Here is a 26,089-nt window from a genome sequence, read left to right as displayed (position 1 = left end):
ACATTTATGAATGGACTTGGAGGAAATCACAAAAACATATTGATTGGATCCACCTCAAATATATGTTATCTAATCTCCACCTGGCCCTTACTGATGTAATGCAAACATTCTATTCCTCCCTAATCAATTGTACATCACCCCTCCCCCAGTGGCACTTTCAAGCCTCATCTGTCCCCAAGCTTCCCACAAAGCCCTCAAACTCTAATCTCTCACCCAAGGTCCTTGCCTCATACTTCAAACACACATAAAATTGAGACTATTCATTGAGAGCTCCCCTTTTCCTTGTCTCCTCATTTCACATCATGATCTTATTCAAGCCATTCTGAAATGAAAATGTTGACCCTCTACCTTTTTTTAAACTGAAGGGCAATCCCTCTACGTGTACCTTTGAAAGCCTCCTCTCCTAACTTCTTTATCAGATTTTCTCCACTATCATGACTCTATTTCTTTAACATCTCCCTATTTTCTCTCCCATCTTAAGAAACACAACAAAAACAACCCTTATCCCATCATCTCTCCTAGATATTATCCTATTATGTTATGCTGCAGGTGGTGGTGGTGGTGATTTGACTCGCCTGTTTCATCTTTCAGGCAGAGGTCTTGCTGCTAAAGCTTGGTTATTAGCATGAGTGCCTTGAGGATTGCAGCTGATTGGCATTTGGTGGGGACGACTGGCCCCTTCTCTCTACAGGAATTGCTTCTCCAGGCCATTTCTGTGAAGCTGGGCCGGAAGCAGCACCAGTGGTTGGGGTTTCTACCTCCCCCAGGCTTCTGTGCTCATCCGCCAATTGATGGCAGTTGTTCAGCGGTTCTTGGTGATGGTGAGGATGGTGGCAGCCTCTCCACAAAGATTTATCTCCTTTTAATCCAGCCTCAGATCCTTAACCACTAGTTAAGGATTCAGTGATCCTGGATAAATCACTTAATCTGTCTCCTCAGTTTCGTCAACCATAAAAATGGGGGTAAAAACAGCATCTACCTCATGAAGTTGTGAAGATCGAGGAAGGAAATATTTGTAAAGAATTTTTCAAAACTTCAAGTTCTACATAAATGGGATCATCATTATAATTTTATTATTATTATTATTATTGTTGTTGTTGTTGTTATTATTATAAAGAATTAAGAACTTTGATCAATGCTTAGCCACAATTCCAGAAGACTCATGAAGGAGCATGCTGACCACCTCTTGATGAGAAAAGATGGATTCTGGATTCACAATGAGACATCTATATTTTGGGTATGGCTAATAGAGAATTTAGTTTGCTTGAAAATTAATATCTGCTACACTTCTTTGTACAATATGGCTGGTGGAGATGGGAGAGAAAAAGGTTTTTAATGAAAAACAAAGGAAATTTAAAAAGGCTTAGTCCTTAAGAATAAGAACGTGATTTGTTCTGCTATAGTCTGCCCTTTAATCAACCCTATGACTCAGGGCTTGACAATCAGGAAAAAAAAAATAACTAGGATGGCTTTACTCTACTTCCTCCAGATTTAGTAGGCTAGGACTGAGTAAGCATTTCTGATGGTTCAGGATTAAGACTGGAACAAAATGAGAGTCATAGACCATGTAATAGTTAAAGGGTTTGTTTCTCTGTAACCCAGAAAGGATATTTAACATGGAGATAGCATTTAGCTTGGAGGTAGAGCTGGGAAAAGCCCATCTGTCTACTCATCTGGGCAAAGTATGGTGACTCACAAACCTGTAGAAGCTCTGCCAAGTTGGAAAGGCTGGGCCTTCTCTTTTATGTGCTTCAGTGACCAGAAAGCCATTTCATGATTCCCAAGGCCACTGGGAAATCAAGTCAAGAAAGAAAGGTTTTGAGTATTATTAGCCCCTTGGACCAATGAAGTATTGGGGATTGTCTTCCTTGCCTTTTAGGGAAAGAATTAGTGTAATCTACATAGTAAGAGGTGAGAAGTGAGAGAGAGAAGATGCTGGTAGATATATGGATCCTTTGTATCAATCTGACCTACCCCACCTCCCCCAACTATCTTTAGAAGTTCTAGGACCAAACCTCAGAGGAGAAGAGACAATATGGAAGAAATGACATGGGGAGTGGTGAATAGAATTACGAACCATAGAACCACAGAACCTTACACTTGGAAAGGACCTTGCAGGTCATCTAGAACAATCCAAACTGGAAAAATAATCAGTCTCCTTCAGCCTTTTACTTAAAGCCCTAAAGTGAGAAGAAACATTGCTCTTCAAGGAAGTCCATTCCATTCCATTTCTAGCCTGTGTTCTGCATGATTGGCTTCCTATCTGGCCTGACTTTTTTTTTTAAAGCCCTAGCAACAATCTGCATGGTCAGTCTTAACAAGAAGAATACTCTCTTCATAAAACTCTTATAAATTTACTGAAAAGAAGTAACACATCATGCTTACATTTTTCCAAAGGCATGTGTACACAATGCAGTTCTGTTACAAATACACATTTGAATGATTTTCACTTTCTTATCATGAATTGAGCCATCCTTTAAAAATCATATCATACCCCAAGTCTTCTGAACTGAGTGCTCCTCCATTTTGATTTTTTCAAATTTTTTTTTGAAGTGGGTTGATGTTTTACAAAATCAGCACATTCTCCATATACATGTGTCTTAACTCAAATGGCAGGATTTGAATCAATTTCTGTCCGTAAAGTGCTGGGCTTCACATCGGGAAGATAAGGGTTAAATTTTGCCTCAGACTCTTTGTAGCTAAGGGGCAAATCAGGTAAATTTTCTACCTCTTTGTGACTTCATTACAAAGAGGGAAGATATTAGTATCCATCTCATAAAGTTGTTATGAGGTTCAGGTATATTTAAAATGTTTTGAAAAAATCAAAATATCATATAATCTACACTGTTATTATTTTTACTAATTACTTGCATTTTCTGTTTTTCAGAATGTTAACAACTCAAAGTAAGATAGCAGGCAACATTTTACACTCTTAAAAATCATATTTCAGGTAGTAAGCTAGTTCAGTGTGGGAGAAATACTCTAAATCTTTCCACTGAAGAGATTTTATTTGCCTTAATAAACTGAAATTTACATCAACAAATGAAATTAGAAATGAAAGAAGTAATATTTACACCAAACAGAAGCCAGATGTGGAAGCACACTTCTCCAGATTAAACATTCACTGTGTTGGCAAGGACAGACTTCATTTCTCATTTATCCAAATGTTTCACTTGAATGGATTCTAATTTCTTTACTCTTTTCACCATCATTCTCTTGTCTTGTTTACCTAACAGTGGCTTTACCACAGTTTTGCACAGCTGTTTCCCAGATGCACTAAATAGCTCGTTTTAGTCTTTAGAAATTTGTAAATGATGGCACTAACCCTATATACCTTTCATAGAAAGAACCACTGAAATCCATCTGAGTATTTTTAACTGGGTTGCAGCTAATTTTGCTTAATATTTCACTTGTTCCCTCAAAGCATTTCAAATGCTCCCCCAAAATGAAGATTCATAAGTATATTTTAAATGTTAAATTCCATCATCATCAACCTGTTAACAGATGCAAGGTAAAAGATACCAAAATCTTGCTGTCACAAAATAGCGACAATATGGATTTTTTAGAGTTCCTCGTCATTCTGGCATCTTATAAAAGTAAGAAGGACACCATATAATGCTAACTACAGAAAGTGTGAGACTGATACAATTGCAAAGAAGGAAAGAAACAAACAGACAAAATCCTTTTACTTAACATGTTCTCTTGACTATGCATGAACAGAGACCAATGTTATTGGAAACTTCATAAATAGAATACAAACAGAAACTAATTTCCTTTGGTGACACTAATCACAGTTTGTATATGGTAGGTTTCAATTATAACTTAGTTCATCACCATATAGATCATATCACTTTCAAATACATTATATAACAACAAAAGGTAAAAGCCTGCTACAATGTGGTTAGCTTATTTGACAAGTGTCTGTCCCCTAAAGAGAAATGTTGCATACATAGCAGAATTTTTTTGTGATATAGCAATAAGGTGGGGAAATGTGGATGCCTATAATTTGGGGAATGGCTAAATAAATGGCTATGAATGAAATGGAATACTTTACTGTGAATATGAATTTTTCAGAGAAACATCAGAAGACTTGTGTGAACCATATGGAAGTGATAAAATCAAGCAGAAATAGAACAGAAATTATAGCTTCTATAATATAATGGAAAGTAACGGCAAAAGGAAGCTGAACTCTGATTTATTATGATGATCAATCTTTTTTTTTTTGATAATCAATCTTCATATTGTTCTTCATCCTTTGCACTCGAAGAGGACCAATGACATCATGGTCAAGTACAGTATATCTGAAAGTCCAATATGAGCTTGGAAGGCTCTACCGTAGGTTAGGCACAAATAGTCTGTTTGAACATTTGAACGCAGATGTCTCTAGAGTTGCACATCTCACTTTTTCTTTATGCTACTGTGATTCAGCTTTGCTCATAGAACACAGCATCTTCTTTGATAGGGGCATGCCATGCTCAGCAATCCAGTGCAGCATCTCCCATGTCTCAAAATTGATTATAAAGCTCTTCAGAGAGACCTGAGAGTATCCTTCTACTGTTTCTTTTGACCTTCATGTGAACACTTGCTTTGTGCGATTCTTCATAAAATAGTCTTTTAGGTAAATATGTGTTTGGCATTAGGGCTATGTGGTCAGCCTATCAGAGTTGTACTCTCTGCAGTATAGTTTGAATACCTGGTGGTTCAGCTGAAGAGAAGACCTCAGTTTCTGGTACCTGGTATTCTAGGTAATCATCAGAATCTTCCTAAGGCAATTAAAATGGAAGCAATTCAGGGGCAGAGCCAAGATGGTGGCATAAAAGCAGTGACTCGCTTGAGCTCTCCCCCAAACCCCTCCAAGTACCTGTAAAAAAATGGTTCTAAACAAATTCTGAAGCAGCAGAACTCACAAAAAGACAGCGTGAAACAAATTTCCAGTCCAAGACAACCTGGATGGTTGATCAGAAAGGTATACCGTGCTAGGCTGGGAGAGGAGCTCAGTGTGGCGTGGATGTGCAGGCCACAGCAACCCTGGAGCAGGCCTCAGGGAACTGAATCACAGGCAGGTGTGGCAGTTTCCAGGCTTCTCAACCCACAAACACCAAAGACAACTTAGAAGGTCAGCAGGAAAAGTCTGTTACTGAGGTGAAAGAAGCTCAGGGTCTTAGCCCCATTCCCTGAGGAGCTTGGCCCTGAGGCAGTGGCTGCCTCCTGAGCTTCTGGGTCACAGTTCTGTTGGCGGTCCTGGGGCAAGGAGGAGCGCTTACTTGGTGGAGTGTGTAGTAGCTGGGGAGAGGAAACTCTCCTCACAGTTCCAAGCAGGAAAGACTACTTATAGTCAGTCACTCATAGACCAGAGCACAGACCAGGAAAAGAGTAAAGACCTTGCCCCTTATCATACCACCTTGGAAGAACTGAAAATTTACAGGTCCCTACAAGTATCTCTGAAAACAGCTGTACAAACCCCTGAGGCTTGGGACAGTACACTCTCCACATTGGAAGCAGACTCTTACCTTAACAAAGAATTTAAAACTCAAGTTGTTGGCTGGGATCATGAGCAAACCTCACAAAAAGAGTCAGAATATTTTATCTTATTTTGGTGACAAAGAAGAGCAAAACATACAACCCAGAAGAAGACAACAAAGTCAAATCTCCTACATCCAAAGCCTCCAAGAAAAATATGAATCAGTCCCAGGACTTGGAAGAGCTCAAAAGGGATTTTGAGAACCAAGTAAGGGAAGTAGAGGAAAAACTGGGAAGAGAAATGAGAGTGATGCAAGAAAATCATGAAAAAAAGTCAACAGCTTGCTAAAGGAGACCCAAAAAATACTGAAGAAAATAACACCTTAAAAAATAGCCTAACCCAAATGGCAAAAGAGGTCCAAAAAGCCAATGAGGAGAAAAATGCCCTAAAAAGAAAAATTGGCCAAATGGAAAAGGAAGTCCAAAAGATTACTGAAGAAAATACTTCCTTAAAAATTAGAATAGAGCAATTGGAAGTTAGTGGCTTTATAAGAAATCAAGACACTGTAAAACAAATCCAAAAGAATGAAAAATTAGAAAACAATGTGAAATATCTTAAAAACAACTGACCTGGAAAATAGATCCAGGAGAGAGAATTTAAAAATTATTGGACTATCTGAAAGCCATGATCAAAAAAAGAGCCTACACATCATCTTTCAAGAAATTATCAAGGAAAACTGCCCTGAGGGAAAAATAGAAATTGAAAGAATCCACAGATCTCCTCCTGAAAGAGATCCTCAAAGGAAAACCCCTAGGAATATTGTAGCCAAATTCCAGAGTTCCCAGGTCAAGGAGAAAATATTGCAAGCAGCCAGAAAGAAACAATTCAAGTACTGTGGAAACACAATCAGGATAACACAAGATTTAGCAGCTTCTACATTAAAGGACTGCAGGGCATGGAATATAATATTCTGGAGGGCAAAGGAGATAGGATTACAACCAAGAATCACCTACCCAGCAAAACTGAGTATAATCCTTCAGGGGAAAAAATGGTCATTCAGTGAAATAGAGGACTTTCAAGCATTCTTGATGAAAAGACCAGAGCTGAATAGAAAATTTGACTTTCAAATACAAGACTCAAGTGGAACATGAAGAGGTAAACAGGAAAGAGAAATCATAAGAGACTTATTAAGATTGAACTGTTTACATTTCTGCATGGAAAAATAATATTTATAACTCATGAGACTTTTGTCGGTATTAGGGTAGTTGGAGGAAAAAAATTATATGTATGTGTATATGTGTGTGTGTGTGTATATATATATATATATATATATATATATATATATATAGATAGAGAGAGAGAGAGAGAGAGAGAGAGAGAGAGAGATAGATAGAGAGAGAGAGGGCACAGGGTGAGTTGAAGATTAAGGGGTCATATCTGGAGAATAAAATTAAGGGATGAGAGAGGATTATACGGAGAAGAAGAAAGGGAGAGATAGAATGGGGTAAAGTATTCACAAAAAAAAACAGAAAAGAAAAGTTTCTTACAGTGGAGGGGAAATGGGGGAAGGTGAGAAGGAATGAGTGGATCTTATTCTCATAGGATTTGGCTTATGGAGGGAATAACATACACATTCAATTGGTATGGAAATCTCTCTTACCCTACAGGAAAATAGGGGAGAAGGGGACAAGAGAGCAGGGGATGATAGAGAGGAGGGCAGATTGGGAAAGGGGGTAATCAGAAGCAAATACTTCTGAGGATGGACAGGGTGAAAAGAAAGAATTGAATAAATGGAAGGGCAGGATAGGATTAAGGGAAATATAGTTAGTTTTTCACAACATGTCTACTATGGAAGTGTTTTGCATAACTGCACATGTATAACCTATATTGAGTTGCTCGCCTTTTCAACGAGGTTGGATGGGGAGGGGGGAAGGGAGAAAATTTGAACCTAAAGTTTTAAAAATATATGTTTAAAAAAATGTTTTCACATGCTACTGGGAAATAAGAAATACAGGAAATGGGGTACAGAAGTCTATCCTGCCCTACAGGAAAATAGAAGGGGAAGGGTATAAGAGAAGGGGGGAGAGATAGAAGAGAGGACAGACTAGGGGAAGAGATATTCAGAATGCATGCCATCTTCGGGTGGGGGGAGGGGTGAGATGGGGTGAAAAATTGGAACTCAAAATCTTGTGCAAGTAAATACTGAAAACTAAAAATATATAAATTTATATTAAAAAAAGAAATAACTAATCTTCAAAGACAAATTTCTTGTAATTTTTTTACTTAAAAATTACTGAGTGCCTGTCATGAACAAGGTGCTTAACCACTGTGTTAGGCATAGGAGATATGAAGACAAAAATGAAATAGTTCTTGTTCTAATCGAGCTTATAATCAATTAGAACAGGGTATAATATATTCAAGTAAAATGCACATATCAAGTGATTTCAAGAGGGAGGATACTAATGCTTGAGGAAATGACTTAGGGAGGAGTAGGTATTTAAATTGAATTTGGAAGGAAGGTCAGAATTCTAGGAGGCAATCAATCAATAAAGATTTAATAAGCACCTACTTCGTACCAGATACTGTGTTAAGCAAAAAATACACAAATAATGGAAAGGGGAAACAAAAGGGATACAGAAAGGGATACAAAAAGATCTTCCAGAAGCTAACAGTCTAATGGATTACATAAACATGGGGAATGATATCATAGAAAACAATGAAAATGAAAGGACACTCATTTTTTTAAAAAAAATCTATATGGTATTCACAAGTTAATTGAAAATGTCTGGGCAATTTATTTCCTCTGAAATGAATAAAGGCATGTAACTTTTCTCCAAACCTGGTGTTTTGGTTGGAATATGCTATTAGACCAGACCATGATTTGTGGAAGACCATCTTGTAATCTAGTAAAGTTACTATCATTATAACTGAGGTTCAAAAGAAGAAATACTTGGTGCCTCTAGCAATGCTGAGGATGTTACTTTCAAGTATTATCACTCTTCTTTCTTTTTTTGTTCTTTTGTTTCTTTTTTATAACATTCATTAAAATCGAGAGCTTTGAGTTTCTAATTCTCTCCTTCCTTTCTAGTCCTCCCCCACCTATCAAGAGGTCAAGTATTATGATATCAATTTTATATGTGAAATCATGCAAAACAGTTTTTCATATTAACCATGTTACAAGCAAAAAAAGTAAGGAAAATAAAGAGTGAAAAAATATGTTTCAATCTGCACTCAGATTCCATCAGTTCTTTCTCTGGAGGTGGATAGCATTTTTCATCATATGACCTTTTTCCTTTTTCTTTTGATCTCTTCAGACACAGACCTAGTAGTGGTATGGTTGGGTCAGAGTAAGCACAGTTTTATAACCCTTTCACTATAGTTCTAAATTGCTCTCCATAATGGTTAGATAGATTCACAAGTTAATCAACAGCAAATTAGGGTCCTTATTTTTCCATGTTATTTCCCAACATTTGTCATTCACCTTTTCTGTCATATTTGTGGTTGTTGTTGCTGTTTAATCATTTTCATTTGTGTCTCTTTGTGACCCTATCTGGGATTTTCTTGGTAAAGATACTGGAGTGGTTTGCCATTTCTTTCTCCAGTCCATTTTACAGATGAAAAAACTGAGGCAAATAGGGTAAAAGTGACTTGCCCAGGGTCACACACCAAGTAAGTATCTGAGGCCAGATATGAACTCATTCACTGTGCCACATAGCTATACCTGTCATATTACCTAATCTAATAGGTGTAAGGTGGTACCTTAGAGTTGTCTTAATTTGCATTTCTCTAATCAATAGTTATTTATAGCATTTTTTTTTCATATGACTACAGATAGCTTTGATTAATCCTGAAAACTGCCTCTTTACATCCTTTGACCACTTATCAATTGGGGAATTACTCATAGTCTTATAAATTTAACTCAGTTCTTTATATATTTGAGAAATGAGGCTTTTATCAGAGAAATTTGCTATAATCTCCCTCCCAGTTTCCTGTCTTCCTTCTAATCTTGGTTGCATTGGTTTTGTTTGTGCCAAAACTTTTAAACTTAAGTGTCAAAATGACACATTTTGCTTCCTGTGATCCTGTCTATCTCTTGTTTGGTTATGAATTCTTCCCTTCTCCATAGGTCTGACAGGTAAAATTTTCCATGCCCCTCTTATTTGCTTATGATATCATTTTTTACATCTAAATAATGTGCCCATTTGACCTTATCTTAGCATATCATGTGAAATGTTGATCTACACCTAGTTTCTGCCAAACTGCTTTCCAGTTTTTCCAGCAATTTTTGTCAGATAGTGAGTCCTGGTCCTAACAGCTTGGATCTTTGGATCAAACACTAGATTACCATGGTCATTTACTACTATTTATTATATACCTATTCTATCTCTCTGATCCACCACTCTATTTCTTAGCCAGTACCAGAATGTTTGGATGATTACCGCTGTGTAAAACAGTTTGATATCTGATACTGCTAAGTCACCTTCCTTCACATTTTTTTCATTGATTCCTTTGATATTCTTGATCTTTTGTTCTTCCAGATAAATAATTATTCCAGATAAATAATTATTTTTTCTAACTCTATGAAAACTATTTTTGGTAGTTTGATTGATATGGCACTAAATAAATTTAGGTAGAATTGTCATTTTTGACTATATTGGCTTGGCCTACCCATAAGCAATTAGCACACCTCCAATCATTTAGATCTGTCTTTATTTGTGTGCAAAGTGTTTCGTAATCGTGTTTATACAATTCCTGGATTTGTCTTGGCTGGTAGACTCCCAGGTATTTTATATTGTCTGCAGTTATTTAAAAAAAAATTCTCTTTCCTTCCTGCTGAAGTTTTTTGATACTACATTGACATGCTGATAATTTATGTGGATTTTTTATCTTGTAACTTTCCTGAAGTTTAATGTTTCAATGGGTTTTTTATTTGATTCTCTAAGTGTACCATCATATTGTCTGCAAAGGATGATAGCTTTGTTTCCTCCTTGTCTATTCTAATTCCCGCAATTTCTTTTTTTGTCTTATTGCTATAGCTAGCATTTCTAGTACAATACTGAATAATAATGGTGATAATGGACATCCTTGCTTCACCCCTGATCTTACTGGGAAGGCTTTTAGCTTATTCCCATTACAGATAATGCTTGCTGATGGCTTTAGATAGATGCTACTTTATCACTTTAAGGAAAGCTCCATTTATTAGTAAGTTTTCTAGTGTTTTTAGTAGGACTTTAATGTTGTATTTTGTCAAAAGCTTTTTTCTGCATCTGGTGAGATAATTACATAATTTTTATTGTTTTTGTTATAAGTATGGTCAATTATGCTGATAATTTTCCTAATATTGAACCTGCCCTGCATTCCTGGTAAAAATTCCACCTGGTCATAGTGTATGATCCTTGTGATATATTGCTGTAATCTCCTTGCTAGTATCTTATTTAAAATTCTTGCATCAATATTCATTAAGGAAATTGGTCTATAGGATTTTTTTTTTTTTTGGTGAGGCAATTGGGTATAAGTGACTTGCCCAGAGTCATACAGCTAATGAGTATTATGTGTCTGAGGCTGGATTTGAACTCAGGTTCTCCTGACTCCGGGGCTGGTGTTCTATCCATTGCATCACCTAGCTGCCCCCTAGGATGTGTTTTTACCCTCTGATTTTGCTGGTCCTGGTTTAGGGATCAGCAGCATATGTTTGTCATAAAAGGGATTTGGTAGGACTCCTGTGCCTAGTTTTCCAAATAGTTTACACAGTATTGGAATTAATTCTTTTTTAAATGCTTGGTAGAATTCACTTGTGAATCTACCTAGTCCTGGGGAATTTTTCTTAGAGATCTATTTATGGCTTGTTCAATTTCATTTTCTAAGATGGAGTTATTTAAGTATTCTATTTCCTCTTCTGATAATCTGGGCAATTTAGATTTTTGTAAACATCTATGCATTTCACCAGATTGCCAGATTTATTGGCATATAATTGGGTGAAATAGATCCTAATAATTGCTTTAGTTTCATCTTCATTGGTGCTGCATTCATCCTTTTCAAATTAATCAAATTAACCAATGGTTTATCTATTTTTATTGTTTTCTTCTTTAAAAAATAAAACTAGCTCCTACTTTTATTCATTGATTCATTTTTTTAACTTTTAGTTTTATTAATCCCTCCTTTGATTTTCAGAATTTCCAAAATGTTGCTTAATTGGGGATTTTTAATTTGGTCTTTTTCTATTTTTTTAAAAGTACATGCCCAGTTCATTGATCTGTTCTTTCTCTATTTTATTGATGTAAATGTTCAGAGATATAAATTTTCCCCTAAGTACTGCTTTGTCTGCATCCCACAGATTTTGGAATGTTGTCTTATTGTTTTTATGATTTGTTCTTGGCCCACTCATTCTTTAGAATTAGATTATTTAGTTTATAATTAATTTTTAATCTCTATTTCCATGATCCTTTATTGAATATGATTTTTATTGCATTATGATCTGAAATGGATGCATTTAATATTTCTGCTTTTCTACATTAGTTTATTTAGTTTTTATTGCCCTAATACTTAGGCATTTTTTTGTGTGAAGGTGTCATTTATAGCTGAGAAAAAGGTATGCTTCTTTCTTCTTCCATTCAATTTTCTCTAGAGGTCTATCATATCAAACTTTTCTAAAATTCTATTCATCTCTTTAACTTCTTTCTTATTTATTTTATATACAATATTTATCTAATTCTAAGAGACGGAAATTGAGGTTCCCCACTAGCAGTTTGACTGTCTATTTCCTCCTGCAACTCATTTAACTTTTCCTTCAAGAATTTGGATACTATGTCATTTGTGCACATATGTTTAGTATTTATATTACTCATTGTCTCTAGTACCTTTTAGTCAAATGTAGTTTCCTTGCTTATCTCTTTTAATTAGGTCTGTTTTTGCTTTTTCTTTGACTGCGATCATGATTGCTGCCTTTGCTTTTTTTTTTTTTTAACCTCAGCTGAAGCCTAACAGGTTCTGTTCCAGCTCCTTATTTTAACTCTCTATGTATCTTTGCTTCAAGTATGTTTTTTATAAACAACATATTGTTGGATTCCGGTTTCTAATCCATTCTGCTCTCTGCTTCTGTTGATGGATGAGTTGTTCACATTCACAGTTGATTAATAATTGTGTATTTCCCTCCATCCTATTTTCCCTATTTATCCTTCTCTCTCTCTTTACCATCCCTCCTTAAAAGTCTGTTTTGCTTCTGACCACTGACTCCCTTAATCTGGCCTCCCTTCTATCAGCGCACTGTGCCCCCACATCTCTTGTTCCCTCCCTGAGTATGTGTGTTATTCTCTCTTTGAACCAATTACAATGACAGTAAGGTTCAATGTCTTGCAATTTTTGTTAATAATGGTGTTTACAAAAAGAGACCGACATGTTCTTGTGGATAGAAAGCTGGCCACAGGTTCAGGAAGACCTGGGTTCAAGTTTTGCCCTTGACAATACAGGCTATGTGACTCTGGACAAGTCTTAACCTCTCCCCAGCCCCAAGGCACTATGTAAGACTATAAGTAGCAGAACTGGGGCCCTTCTGTATTGGGAGACAGAGTTTCCTCATTGTGGGATTTGCATACCAATGAAATCACAGATTTGGTTTAGAAAACTAAAGGATAAATTTAATTTATTTGTATTTCTAAATAGGTATATGTTCACATGCACTTATAGTGTTTTTAATTTGTTTTTAACATTTGTTTGCTAAATAATATGGATAGAATAAATCTCTATTGAGAAACCTCAGTATTGAGAAAATTATCTTCTAATATTTTTATATAAGAATTTAACCTAATTTAAATAACATTCATTACTATAACCAACAGACATTTATTATGAATCAACTATTTATAACACACTGGCTTGGTGCTACAAAGAGAAGAAAAAACCAGACCTGCTCTCAGGGAGTTTCCATTTAGTGGCAGAGAGGAGGAGGAGGTATATACACATTATATCCACAGATCAATGGAATGTAATTTGATGAAAAAAAAATTCGAACGTAGAGGCATCAACACAGACTTCCAAAAGAAGGGGGCATTTGATCCAAGACCCGAAGAAAGCTAAGGATTCCAAGAATGAAGACCAGTTAGATTCCAAGGCAATTATTTCTTGAAACTCTAGATGAGAAAATGTGGAGCAGATATAAAAGAATAGATGAAGTAGGTAAGTAGAAATAATTGTTTTGAAAGGGTTGTCAAAGCTAAACCAGAGGGAATGGTTAAATAAGTTACAAAGCTGGTATGTAATGATGCCATTTATGTCAAAGCTTTTGCTCAGCAGCCACAACCTCTCTCACGGTTATTCCTAGAGTCTATAGTCACGGTCACCCCTCTGGGGACCCAACTTGTGAGAGTGAGTACAAGTTAGAGGGAGTATCTTAGAAGGGTATTCAATTGAAAAGGCTTTGGGTTAGCATATTTGGGAGCCACACTCCTTTATGATCTGGTTCTACTCCTGATTTTCTAGATTTTTATACCTCTGTCTCTGCTGCCCCCTTAGAGTGGAGATGCCAATGCCCTTGTGGGCCCCTCCTCTAAAAGTTAAGTTCCTACCTAGAATTCCTTTTAAGAAAGTACCTCTGTCAGTCATGCTCACACCTAGGCCAGTTCCCACATTGATTGTAGAGACTTTCTCACTTTGCCCCTGAGAGGGTACCTCCCGTGCATCCCATTCCATTCCCAGCTTTTTAGCTCCCTTTTATATGTTTCTTTACCTGTTAGAATGCAAACTCCTTGAGGGCAAGGACTGTCTCTCATTTTGTCTGTTAGTGCTTTACACAATGCAGAGTGGCTGGCCCATATTAAATGCTTCATCTAATCCAAAATCCTTCATATTTGTGGGGACTCATGGGAAAGATTTTTCATTTTGGATTCTCATTCTTGACTGCTCTGTTTTTTGGAGGAATTCATTACAGAAAAAGATGTGTTTTTTTCTTTTGATTTAGAGTACAGTTTTTATGATGTTTCCTTTACAAATCAGACTCATTTCTCTGAGAAAACTATTCAAATAATTTATCATTTATTATTTAAATTATTTAAATAATTACATGCTTATATCTGTCATATTACTGTACCCATTAAGACTACTGTGTTTACTCAAAAAGCCTAACTAAAGGAGACTCAAGATTTGACCAATCTGCTGAACACCTAGAAAGCGGTCTTACAGAAATCATGCTTAGCCTAATGTCTCAAACCGTATTCCAATATAATCTCAAAATGGATACATGACCTAGGTCACATCACAAATAAATTGGAAGAAAAAAGAAGAAAATATATCTATCAGATCAATGGATAGGGGAAAAGCTCATGACCAAAGAATAGAGAGAATCACAGAACATAAAATGGACAATTTTGATTAATTAAGAATATAATTGTTTTGCATAAATAAAACCTGTGTAGCTAAGATGAGAAGGCAAACCAATGGTGCATTAAGTCTCTCTGACAAAGTTCACATTTCTAACACATGTGAGGAACTAATTTCAATTTATAAGAATAAGAGCTATTTGCCAGAGGATATGAACTGGCAGTTTTCAAGAAAATAAATTTTATCTATAGCCATCTGGGAAAAAATGTTCCAAATCACCAATAATTAGAGAAATGAGGTTCCAACTTACATCTATCAGATTGGCAAAGTTGACAAAAAAGGAAAATAACAAATGTTGGGGGGGGGGGTAAAGGAAAAGAAACACATTGATGCACTGCTGGCAGAGCTGAGAATTAGCTCAGCCATTCTGGAAAACAATTTAGAACTATCCACCACCAAATCATGAGTTGTGTATATCCTTTTAACCCATTGATAATACTACCAGACCTATACCCCAAAGAGATCAAAGAAATAGGAAAAGGTCCTATACACACAAAAAATATTTACAGCATCTCTCTCAGTAGTGGCTAAGAATTGTCATCTTAAGGGGGTATCCATCAATTGGGGAATTTCTGAAGAAATTATGGTATATAAATGTAATGTAATGCTATTGTGCTGTAAGAAATGAATAAGTGATCACGCAGATAAATGTGGGTAAGATGCATGTGAACCGATATAGAAAGAAGTGATTTATATTATGACATCAATATTGTGAAAACAAGTGTGAAAGGCTTAAGAATTAAGGTCAATGCAATGATCAGCAATGATTCCAGAGGACTGACAATGAAGAATGTTACCCAATTCTTGACCGAATTGTGCTGGACTAATACGCAGAATGAGACACATGTGTTTGGACGTAGCCAATATGGGAATTTGTTTTGTTTGACTTTGCTTATTTGTTACTAGGGTTTTGTTTACCATTTTGCCCCCTCCACCCCACCCCGTGAAGTAGGGGAAGATGGGGTAGAAAAAAGATAAATGCTTGAGATAAATGCTTGATAATTGAAAAAAATTAATTAAAAAAGTACTGCATCTAATTGGAGGACTATGGTTTCTTCATCTGTGAAATACTGATGCCTCACACTCTGCCTAGAGCCCACTATGAAGCTCCCAAATGTTTGTGTTCTTTTCAAGCTTGCTTTACTTACCAGTTCAGTCAGCTTTTTCTGAGACCCTTATGTACTGCGGATCAATAATAACTTTGTCTCCTGACTTAGAAACTCCAACTAATCAACCTGAAGTGTTTAATCCATTTTGGGAACCTCAATCCTCCTAGGGGCTTTTTTGGAATTTTTTTTCTTTTAGTTGTTCTAGTGAAAGATGAGTTTTGGCCTACAGTTGGGTTTCCTATATGTTTCACAAATCCTTGGAGAAACTCTTAATTCACTTAAGTGCAAGGACGCCGAAGAAAATTGTGTTTAGTGGTATCATCACCATCATTGTGAAAGGATGCACTGAAAGTATTTTGGTGTGCCCTGTGTGTAACGGGAAATCTGGGGATTATTTCTCCATTCATCCAACCTGCTGTTGGATTCCCTACACATCAGAACTTTGAGGGCTCTATGCTGTTGCAGCTTCCCAGAGAAATTTTCTAGGATGAAAGTCAGTTGGCATATGTGGGTCCAGATCAGAGAGGCCCCTTAATGAAAAGATAGAGCCCTACTTTCTTGTAGCACTGGTACCTGATAGGGCCCAAAGTAAAGGGGTTTCTCAGTGTGAGAAGGAGGTGAATGTTCCATCCTATCCATTCCAGCGCGACAACGCTGTTACAAAAAACACCAATCCAGGAGTTTGAGTTCTCACCTGAAGGGTGGCGGGTAGCTCCCTACTGATCCAGGTTTAACAGAGCTCCATGTACTCTGGGACCTCTTTTGACTTAAAAAAAAATCCTTCTTTTCTTTGGGTTGGGGAAGGCACGTCATTGACCTGAGAAGACTCCATGAAATGATGTCCGTTGGATCGGAAGACCGTATATTTGGAAATCTGGAAGAATGCTGACTTCAAGGTTTCTTTGTGAACTGATCAGTGCGCACTCTCTTTAGTACAGAGCAGCAGGGAAGAAATTCCAGTTTGAAAGAACAACGCTTGAAACGTCTTCAGAAAACCGTGTTAGACCAGGGATGTGATCTCAAAATGTAGTCCAGCGGATATGTGGAGGAAAACAAATGCTTAATGGCGGATGAGTGAGGAAGAGTAAAATGTAGGTAAAGCGACCCAGAAGGGCCATTCTTTGTGGCATGCACAGATATTCCTTGCCTGGTTTCGGTCCACCACGTAGAAGCTTATTTCTGGTAATGTACTGGTGTTTGCACTGGGAGATGACAAAGCCTCCTTACTGACTTTTGAACCAGAAGGGGGGGAAAGACAGACTATGTGAAAGCAAGCTCTAAGAGCCTGGAATAACTATTCGAATCTAATAGCTTTTGGAATCATATCCTTTTTAGTGATGAGTAAGACATGAATGCTTTGGGCTGCCTGTAGAGATACAGATGGCAGAGTAGAAATTAGATCCTTTTCCCCACCTAGCCTGCACAGCTACATTTTGTTGTTATTTTTCCAGGTGTATCAAGTAATCCTTTGACAGTTTGATTGGTTTGGCACTGAATAAATTAATTTAGTTTTTTTATATTAGCAAAACCTACCCATGAACAACATATTAATTAATAAATATTTCTTTAATTACACATATATAACTTTAAGAAAAAGTATTTTGTACTTGCATTCATATCATTATTGTCTATGTCTTGACTCCCAAATATTTGTGTAAGTCCTGTAGTTATTTTGAATGGAATTTGTCTTTCTTGTTGAGTTTCATTGGTTATGTATAGCAGTGGTGATGATTTATGTAAAATTAATTTATATCCTGTAAATTCATTGAATTTAACATCTTAATAGGTTTTTAGTTAAACCTTTGGACCATGTAATTTCCAAAAAGTGATAATTTTGCTTCCTCTTTATTCTTTTTTTATTGTCCTATCATTTCTAGCATCATGTTAAATGGTAGTAATGATAAAGGTCATCTTTCCTTTATGCCTGATCTTTCAAGGAAGACTTTTAACTTTTTGCCATTATATATACTGTCTTCTCTTAGTTTCAGAGAGATACTGCTTACTCATATTAAAGAAAAGTCCGTTAATGCTATCCTTTCTATGGTTTTTTAAAAATAGAAATGAGTTAGATTTTTAAAAAAGCATTTTCTGCATTTATTGATAAAATCATGTGATTTTTTTTGTTTTTGATCTTATTTATTTTTGTTATTATGTTTATGGTTTTCCTTATATTAAACAAACTCTATGTGCCTTCTTCCTTTTGTTGGACTGGTGGCAAACTAAGTTTGAAAATATGGTAATATCTGCCATGTAGGCTGGTTGTGGGAAGTAGGTCCAATTTCTACTCAACCATCTGAATCTCAAAAGGCAGCTCAAAGCATTCCTTCCTCACACAATGGAAAGGACAGATGATACCAAGAGCTAATAACTTGCTTTCATATATTCAGAGCCACTCCTCCTTCTGGCTTAGTAGCCAGGGAGGAGGCTTCATCATCACACAGTGCAAACCCCAAAACATTACTGGAAGCAGCAAAGAAATACAGTAGCATAGTTTTCGATGAAACAAAAGACCCCAGGTATGAAAGTAAGGAGTCATAATTTAATAAAAATTGTTGGGAAAACTGGTAGACTGTGTTGCAGAAATTAGGTATAGACCAGAACATCTCACATCATGTAAGAGATAAGCTCCAAATGGATAAATACATGTCTTAGACATAGAAGGAGAAATCAAAAACAAATTAGAGCAAAGAAGAAACTGCCCTCCTAGTCCATAAACAGAGGAAGTCTTCATGACCAAACAAGGGAAAGACACTATCACAGAAGATAAAATGAACAATTTCAGTTACATAAAATTTAAAATTTTTTGGATAAACCAAACCAAAGCTGTTAAAATTAGAAGGTAGAGGTAACTGGGAAAACCTTTGACTCAAGTTTCTCTGGTGAAGATTTTAAATCCAAAATATACGAGGGAATCATTACCATTTATACGAATAAGATTCATGCCTCAATAGATAAATGGCTAAGGAATATGAATAGGCAGTTCTCAAAAGAAGTAAGGCAAATTATTAACAACCATTTGAAAAAATGTGGCATCACTAATAATTAAGAGAATTGCACATTAAAGCAACCCTGAGGTTCTGCCTCACAACCATCAGATTGGCAAAGATGACCAAAACAACTGGTAATTTTTGGAAGCCCTGAGGTAAAACAGGAATACTGATACATGGTTCATAGAGTTGTGGATTGGTTTAGTCATTCAGGAAAGCAATTTGGAATGATGCTACAAAAGTTCTTACGTCATAAATATCCTTAGTGATGCCACTGAGGGCCTACATAAGAGACTAAAGAAGATAAGGAACTATATGTTCACCAATATTTACAGAATTTTTCAATCTGTCATTGTCTCTATCTCTCTCTCTATCAAAAGACTGGAAACTTAAAAGTATTATCATTTGTTGGCCATCATGCTTAGCATGGTGCCTATTATAAAATAGGTACTTAATACTTGTTGACCCAACTCTTAGGGGATAACCAAAAACAATTATGATATGTGACTGTAATGGAATATTGACAAACCATATGAAGTGATGACAGTTTCAGAAAAAAGTAAAATGACCTATATGAACTGGTGTAGAGTGAACTGAGTAGAACCAGGAGAACAATTTATACAATAACAACTGAATAAAGATAAACAACTTTGAAAGGCTTGGAGAACTAATGAAATGACAAAGAATTCCAGAGGATCAAAGATGAAATATACTTCCATGCCCTGAGAGAGAAGCGATGGACTCAAGATGTAGAATTTTTAGACATGGCTAATGTGGAAATTTGCTTTGCTTGATCATGCATATTTGTCATGGAGATTCATTTTCTTTCTTTTTTTTTTTGTTCAAGGGGAGAGAGGTGAATATGAGAGAAATTAGGGTGAGGGGAAGAGAATTTATTAAAACATCATATATATATGTATGACATATTAAAGCATTTATTAAATGTCTATTATGAATCAGGCACTGTGCTAAGAGCTTTGCAAAAATACAATGACCAGGTAGGGCAGGTGCTATCATTACTATAACTTCACATTTGAGGAAACTGAGGCAGATAGCAATTAAGTGACTTACCTAGGGTTATACAGCTACTAAGTATCTGAGGCTGGATTTGAACTCAGGTATTCCTGACTCCAGGCCCAACCCTCTGTTGACTGCACCATTTATTATTTGAAAAATACTATTTAGTAGTATATGTTTACTATTTGAAAAAAATTAAATGAAAAAGAAGACCCTTATGACATACATGCATATGGTCAAATAAAACAAATTCCCAAATTGATCATTCATAAAAATGTCTGTTTATATTTTTATTCTAGGGGCAAAAGGAAACAACTGAGCTTTATTGAATAGTGGAGTTATATCAGGACTTAAAGCAAAGCAAAATTTATATGAGCCACTTTTGAGGCCCAGAGTCATTCTGATGATTGCTCGATTACAACACAGTTTGGTATCTGGTATTACTAGGCTTCTTCATTATTCCTGTATTTTTTTCTCATTATTTCTCTATTGATTCGAGATCTTTTGTTATGTCCAAAAGTATTCTTATTATTTTGACTAGGCCTACAAAGTATTTCCTTGGTAATTCGATGTGTATAGTACTATATGCATAAATTAATTTTAGGCACTATCATTTTTATTATGTTGGCACAAATCAAGCATGAGCATTATATGATTATTTTTCTCACTTTATTTCTGAAAAGAGTGGTCTACATTGAATTTGTATAAGATTTGAGGGTGCCTTCAGAGAAAAATTAGCAGCTTTTGGAATTATGATTTGAATTCTTCCTGTTATTGTTTCATCCTGGGTTTTATTAGCACTGCATAGAAATGCTAAGGACTTTTTGGTTTTATATTGTATTCTACTATTTTACTGAAGTTATCAATCATCTTGATTAGTCGTCTTCCTGCCTCTCTGAGATAGTCTAAATAAATCAACATGTTATTTGTATAGGGATAATTTTACATAATTTTTTGCCAGTGTTTACAACTGATTTCTCTTTTTCAGCTTATTACTATAGTTAGTGTCTTTAGAATTATGTCAAATTAGAGTGGAAATCACATTTATCCTTGCTTTTTGTCTATGCTTATTGTGAAAATTTCTAGTGTTTATCCACTGCAAATAATTCTAGCTTTTGGTTTTAATATTATATATATATATATATATATATATATATATATATATATAATCACACTACAAGTATCTTTCTATACCTATTTACTTTTTTTTTGAGAAATCATTGCAATATTTTTTCAAAGGTCTCTTCTGCATCTATTAGAATAATCACATTTTTGTGGTTTTGTCATCTCTGCTTTGCATACTGCTAGTCACAATTTTGTTGTTTCTTTATTTCAGTCATGTTCAACTCTTTGTGTCCCCATTTGGGGTTTTCTTGGCAAAAATCCTGGAGTGGTTTGCCATTTCCTTCTCCAGCTCATTTTACAGATGAAGAACAGGGTTAAGTGACTTGCCCAGGGTCACATAGCTGGTAAGTGTCTAAGGCTGTGTTCGAACTCAGGTATTCTTGACTGTAGGTGCAGCACTCTATCCACTGTTGCACCTAGCTACCCGACTTACTAAATGCTTAATTTATATGATTAGTAATGAAGATTTAACCACCCTTGCAATCCTGGTATATGAGCAAATTCATTAGAATCCATAATATATTTAAAACTTTACTAATGAAATCTCTTGGATAAGATTTTGTTTTAAAATTTTATGTTGACATTCATTGTAGTGAAATTTGTCCATAAGTCTCATTTTCTTTATATTACCCTTCTCCAGTTAACATATCAGGGGCATATTTGTTTACTTTCTTCCTTAAATACTGAGAAATGATTTTGGTAGCTTGGGTATTCATTTCCCTTTAAACATTTAGTTGTCAATCCATTTGTTTCAGGTTCTTTTTTTTCTTTTGTAGTTATTTTACGGCTTGCTCACATTCTCCCAATATTGTGTTTTTCAGGATTTCTCGTTCTTGTTTTGTAATATGAATGATTTCTATTTTTGTTTTGTTGTTGATTTGTTTCAGTCATGTCTGACTCTCTGTGACCCCATTTGGGATTTTCTTGGCAAAGAAACTGGAGTGGTTTGCCGTTTCCTTCTATGGCTCATTTGACAGATGAGGAACTGAGGAAAACAGGTTAAGCGACTTGTCAAGGGTCACACCTAGGAGGGTCTGAGGCCACATTTGAACTCAGGTCCTTCTGACTCCAAGGCCAGTGCTGTATCCACTGTGTAACCTTGTAGAGAGATAGATATCCTTTCCTTTCATTCTCAGTTTTGCTGGAAAATGATGGTATAAAATAATTGTATAATTCCTGATAATTGCTTTTATTTCCTCAGAGTCAGTGGTGAATTTACCTAGTGCATTTTTATCTGGTGATTGATTTTTCTCCCTCTTGTTTTTGGAGTAAGTCAATGGATTACCAATTTTGTTAGGTTTTAGCTATCACTTCTACAGACTTCTGTTTTTACTTTTATCTATTTCACCTGAAATTTTCAAGATCTCTTTCTTTGTACACATTGAAGCTTAGTGAACACTGATTTTCTTGCTTTTTTTTTAAATTCCATGTTCAGTTTGTTTATCATCTCTTTATCAATTGTGTTTATTTATATTTCCAAGGTTTAATTTTTTTCTCTTACAACTGCTTTATTTGTGCCCCTAAAATTAGACTATTATCTCATTACAGAGTGACTTGCATAATGGTTTCTTACTCTGTTCCATGATCCACTTAGTTCATGATGACTTTACTAAAACTCTGTTTAAGTCCACATATTTTATTTTTGTTCCTTATAATTTTATCACATCATGGCTTGCACAAGATGTGCTTAATATCTTTAACTTTTTATATTTGTGTGTCTTTGTACCCAAATGATTTTATATTTTAAAAATATTTTCATTATGAATTGATAAACATCAAAAACATAAAAATAACTATACTAAGAAAAATAATTTTTAAAAGTTTTGTATAGAAAACCCTGAACTTCTGGTATGGTTAGTTTATTTGCTTTCCATTTTATATGTCTTGGGTTTTGCATATTTCAAATTACACATGTCAGTTCTACAACATTGCTCTTCATGTCTGTATACCTTTCTGAACTTCTTTCTGTTCCATTTTTAAAAAATGATTCATCAACTCTTTTCTTTCTTTTTGTCCCTTTATTTTAGTATCACTCTCAGTCCCTCCTTCCTAGTGTAATCATTATCTCCCTAACCCAATAAAAATCCTTTCTTGTAACACATGTATAGTCATGTGAAACAAATCAACTACTAGCTATCACCTCTAATCCATCACCTCACTGCAAAAAGGCGGAAAGCATACTCAGTCTTCTGCAGTTACAATGAGTCATTGAACAGAATGGATAAGTCTTTCATAGTTGTTTTCCTTTACAATGTTTTAGTCATTTTATGAATTGTTTTCCTGATTCTACACAGTGGGCATTCTCTTAGGTTTCCTTTAATCTTTCTCATGGCATATTAATGTTCATGTGCCATAATTTGGTCATTCTTAAAATGATGAACACCCACTTTGTCCCCAGGGAACATCTACAAAAAAGGGCTGCAAAAGGATGCTTTCCTTCTTTCATCTGTTTAGGGCATCTGCCTGGTCATTGTATTGCTGGGTCAAAACACGTCATTCACATTTCTAGAATGATTAGACTGTACCACAGCCTCATCTATATACTGTACTCCTTACAATTCCCTTCCTACAATGTTCATTTTCCATTTTTTTTGGCACTTTTGTCAATTTTATGTGTGTTAGGTGGAAGCTTGGAGCTGTTTTGATTTGGATTTATCCTATATAAGTGACTTGAAGCATTTTTCAAGTTGTTATTAATATTTTCTTCATTTGAGAACCATCTGATCATATCCTTTATCATTCAACTACTATGGAATGGCTCTTGTACTCATTTTAAAAAATCAATTATTGATTATACGTTGGATATCAGACCTTTATCAGTGAAATTTTGCTGCAAATTTTTTTCCCAGTTAGTCTGCTAAGTGCATTGATTTTTTTCATCAAAATGTTTTAAATTTATGTACTCAAAACTTTCTATTTTATATCCTCTGATCCTGTCTATCCTTGTCAAGATCTCTTTCCCTGTCCATAGTTTTGAAAGGTATCTTCTTCCGTTCTCCTCTAATTTGTTCATGACACGGTCTCTTCTACCTAGTTCATGTATCCATTTGGAGCTGATTATGACATTTGCTGTGAGTGGTTGGTCTAAACCTAATTTCTGCCAGATTACTTCCCCATTTTCCATGCAGTTTTTGTTGAACAATGAATCTTTAGTCTAGTGGTTGACATCAAACACTATGATACTATGGTTGTTTCTCGGTCTTGTTTACCTAATCTCTTCCATTGATCAACTTTTCTATTTGCTTTTTAACCAGCTCCCACTGTTTTCATTATTTCTCTTGAGATTCTTGACCTTTTCATCCTTCAGATGAGTTTTTAAATTATGGTTGTTAGTTCTATAAAGTAAGTCTTTGTTATTTGATTGGTCTGGTACTGGATAAGTAAATTGATTTATATAGTATTGCCCTTTTTATTACATTGTCAGTCTAGCTATGAAAAACTGATACTTCTATTATCTATTCAGGTCTGCCTTTATTTCTATAAATAGTGTACTTTTTATTCACATAATTTGTGTGTCTTGAAGCTATAGTCCCAGGGATAATCATTTTTACTTATTTATTTTTACAAATATCATCTCATTTCATCTTCACAATAATCTTGTGAGGTCAGTACTATTATTTTATGCATTTGTTGTAGAGGAAACTGAGACCAATAGATGTCCAAGGTCACATAGCTAGTTTAAGTTATCTGAGACCAGATATGAATTTAGGTTTTTCTGACTCCAGGCCCAGTGCTCAAGCCACTGCACCACCACCACAGGCCCCAATACCTGTGGTGAAATTGAATATAATTTCTTTTTCTGTCTCATCCAGCTGAGTTTTGTTGGCACAAACTGATGATTTTCATCAGTTTATTTTATATCCTGTTACTTTACTGAAATGATCAATTGCTTTAATATCTATATCTATATCTATATATATATGCGTGTATGTATATATGTTCATATATATACATACATACATATATATGTATATGTATACGTATACGTATACGTATATGTATATGTATATGTATATGTATATGTATATGTATATGTATATGTATATGTATATGTATATGTATATGTATATGTATATGTATATGTATATGTATATGTATATGTATATGTAAAATGGAGGATTGATCAATAGTGGCCTAATGCAAGTATACACAATTTACTCTGCTTGTGGGTGGGCTTCCTTCTAAACACTAGTTCACAACCTTCCCACTCCTCTACCCCAGTGCCTCCTTTTTATTAGCTAGTAGACTCAGTTCTTCAGCAAAGGCAGTTACTCAATTGGCATAGCCAGAACGATGGTTACAAAGCATTTCTCCTTGGAGTAGTAACAGCCACTCTCTAGAGACCATTAGCCCTCAAAAGGTTGTTAAAAGTTTGAACAAACTACCCAAATCTGTTTTCTTTTGGAGGAATGTCTACAATGCCCTTAGTTTTGCTTAAAGCCCATCTTTTTTGTTTCTACTGGGTAAGTTATTCTTGAATGCGAGCCAATTTTGCCTTTTAAAATAATGATTTCATAGTCTCTTTGTAGTGGTACGTACTAAATCTTTTGTGATATGGACAGCAGTTCCTATGTACTTGGACTCTTCCTCCTGAATACCTGCTTTCTTTGACCTTAGAGATCTAGATTTCGGTTATGATTTTTCCTGGGATTTTTAATTTTTTTTTCCCCACAAGGTGATTGGCGGATTCTTTCTATTAATTTTACCTATAGTACTAATGAGTCTGGGAAGGTTGTTTTGGTTTCCCTCATGATTTCCTGAAAAATGGCACATGGGAGGTCATTTTGAAGCTGGATGACACTAGCAAAGGGTTCTGTAGAGGGCATTCAAGTACCATCTCTAAAATTTATTTCATTTTTATGATTCTTTACATTTAGCTAGCAGTAAAACTTTGGTTTAAAGAGGATTTCCCCATGACTTATAGTCTTCAATTTCAAGTCATTCATTTATAGGATGTTCCCATTTTACTGAGTCACGATAGCAATCTACGACAAATGGCTGAGCCCATATCAAGTAAG

General features: G+C 35.5%; 1 protein-coding gene across 4 annotated transcripts in view; it reads right to left on the bottom strand.

Moving 5' to 3' along the window:
- Positions 1–26,089, bottom strand: part of CFAP299 (cilia and flagella associated protein 299) — a 433,380-nt gene that overhangs the window by 38,340 nt on the left and 368,951 nt on the right. The window contains exon 4 of one of the 4 annotated variants that reach the window (XM_020988356.2): positions 13,382–13,530. The exons of the other annotated variants lie outside the window; for them this stretch is intronic. Within the exon in view, the coding sequence (XP_020844015.1) occupies positions 13,479–13,530 (52 nt within the window). The 3' untranslated portion in view covers positions 13,382–13,478. Of the gene's footprint in view, positions 1–13,381; positions 13,531–26,089 lie in introns of those variants that run through there. 4 annotated transcript variants of the gene reach the window in all.

Source organism: Phascolarctos cinereus, unplaced genomic scaffold (genome assembly GCF_003287225.1).
Source record: "Phascolarctos cinereus isolate Bilbo 61053 unplaced genomic scaffold, phaCin_HiC Scaffold_9;HRSCAF=440, whole genome shotgun sequence".
Taxonomy (NCBI): domain Eukaryota; kingdom Metazoa; phylum Chordata; class Mammalia; order Diprotodontia; family Phascolarctidae; genus Phascolarctos; species Phascolarctos cinereus.
Note: the sequence above shows the minus strand (reverse complement) of the source record. Positions and strands in the feature narration are given on the sequence as shown.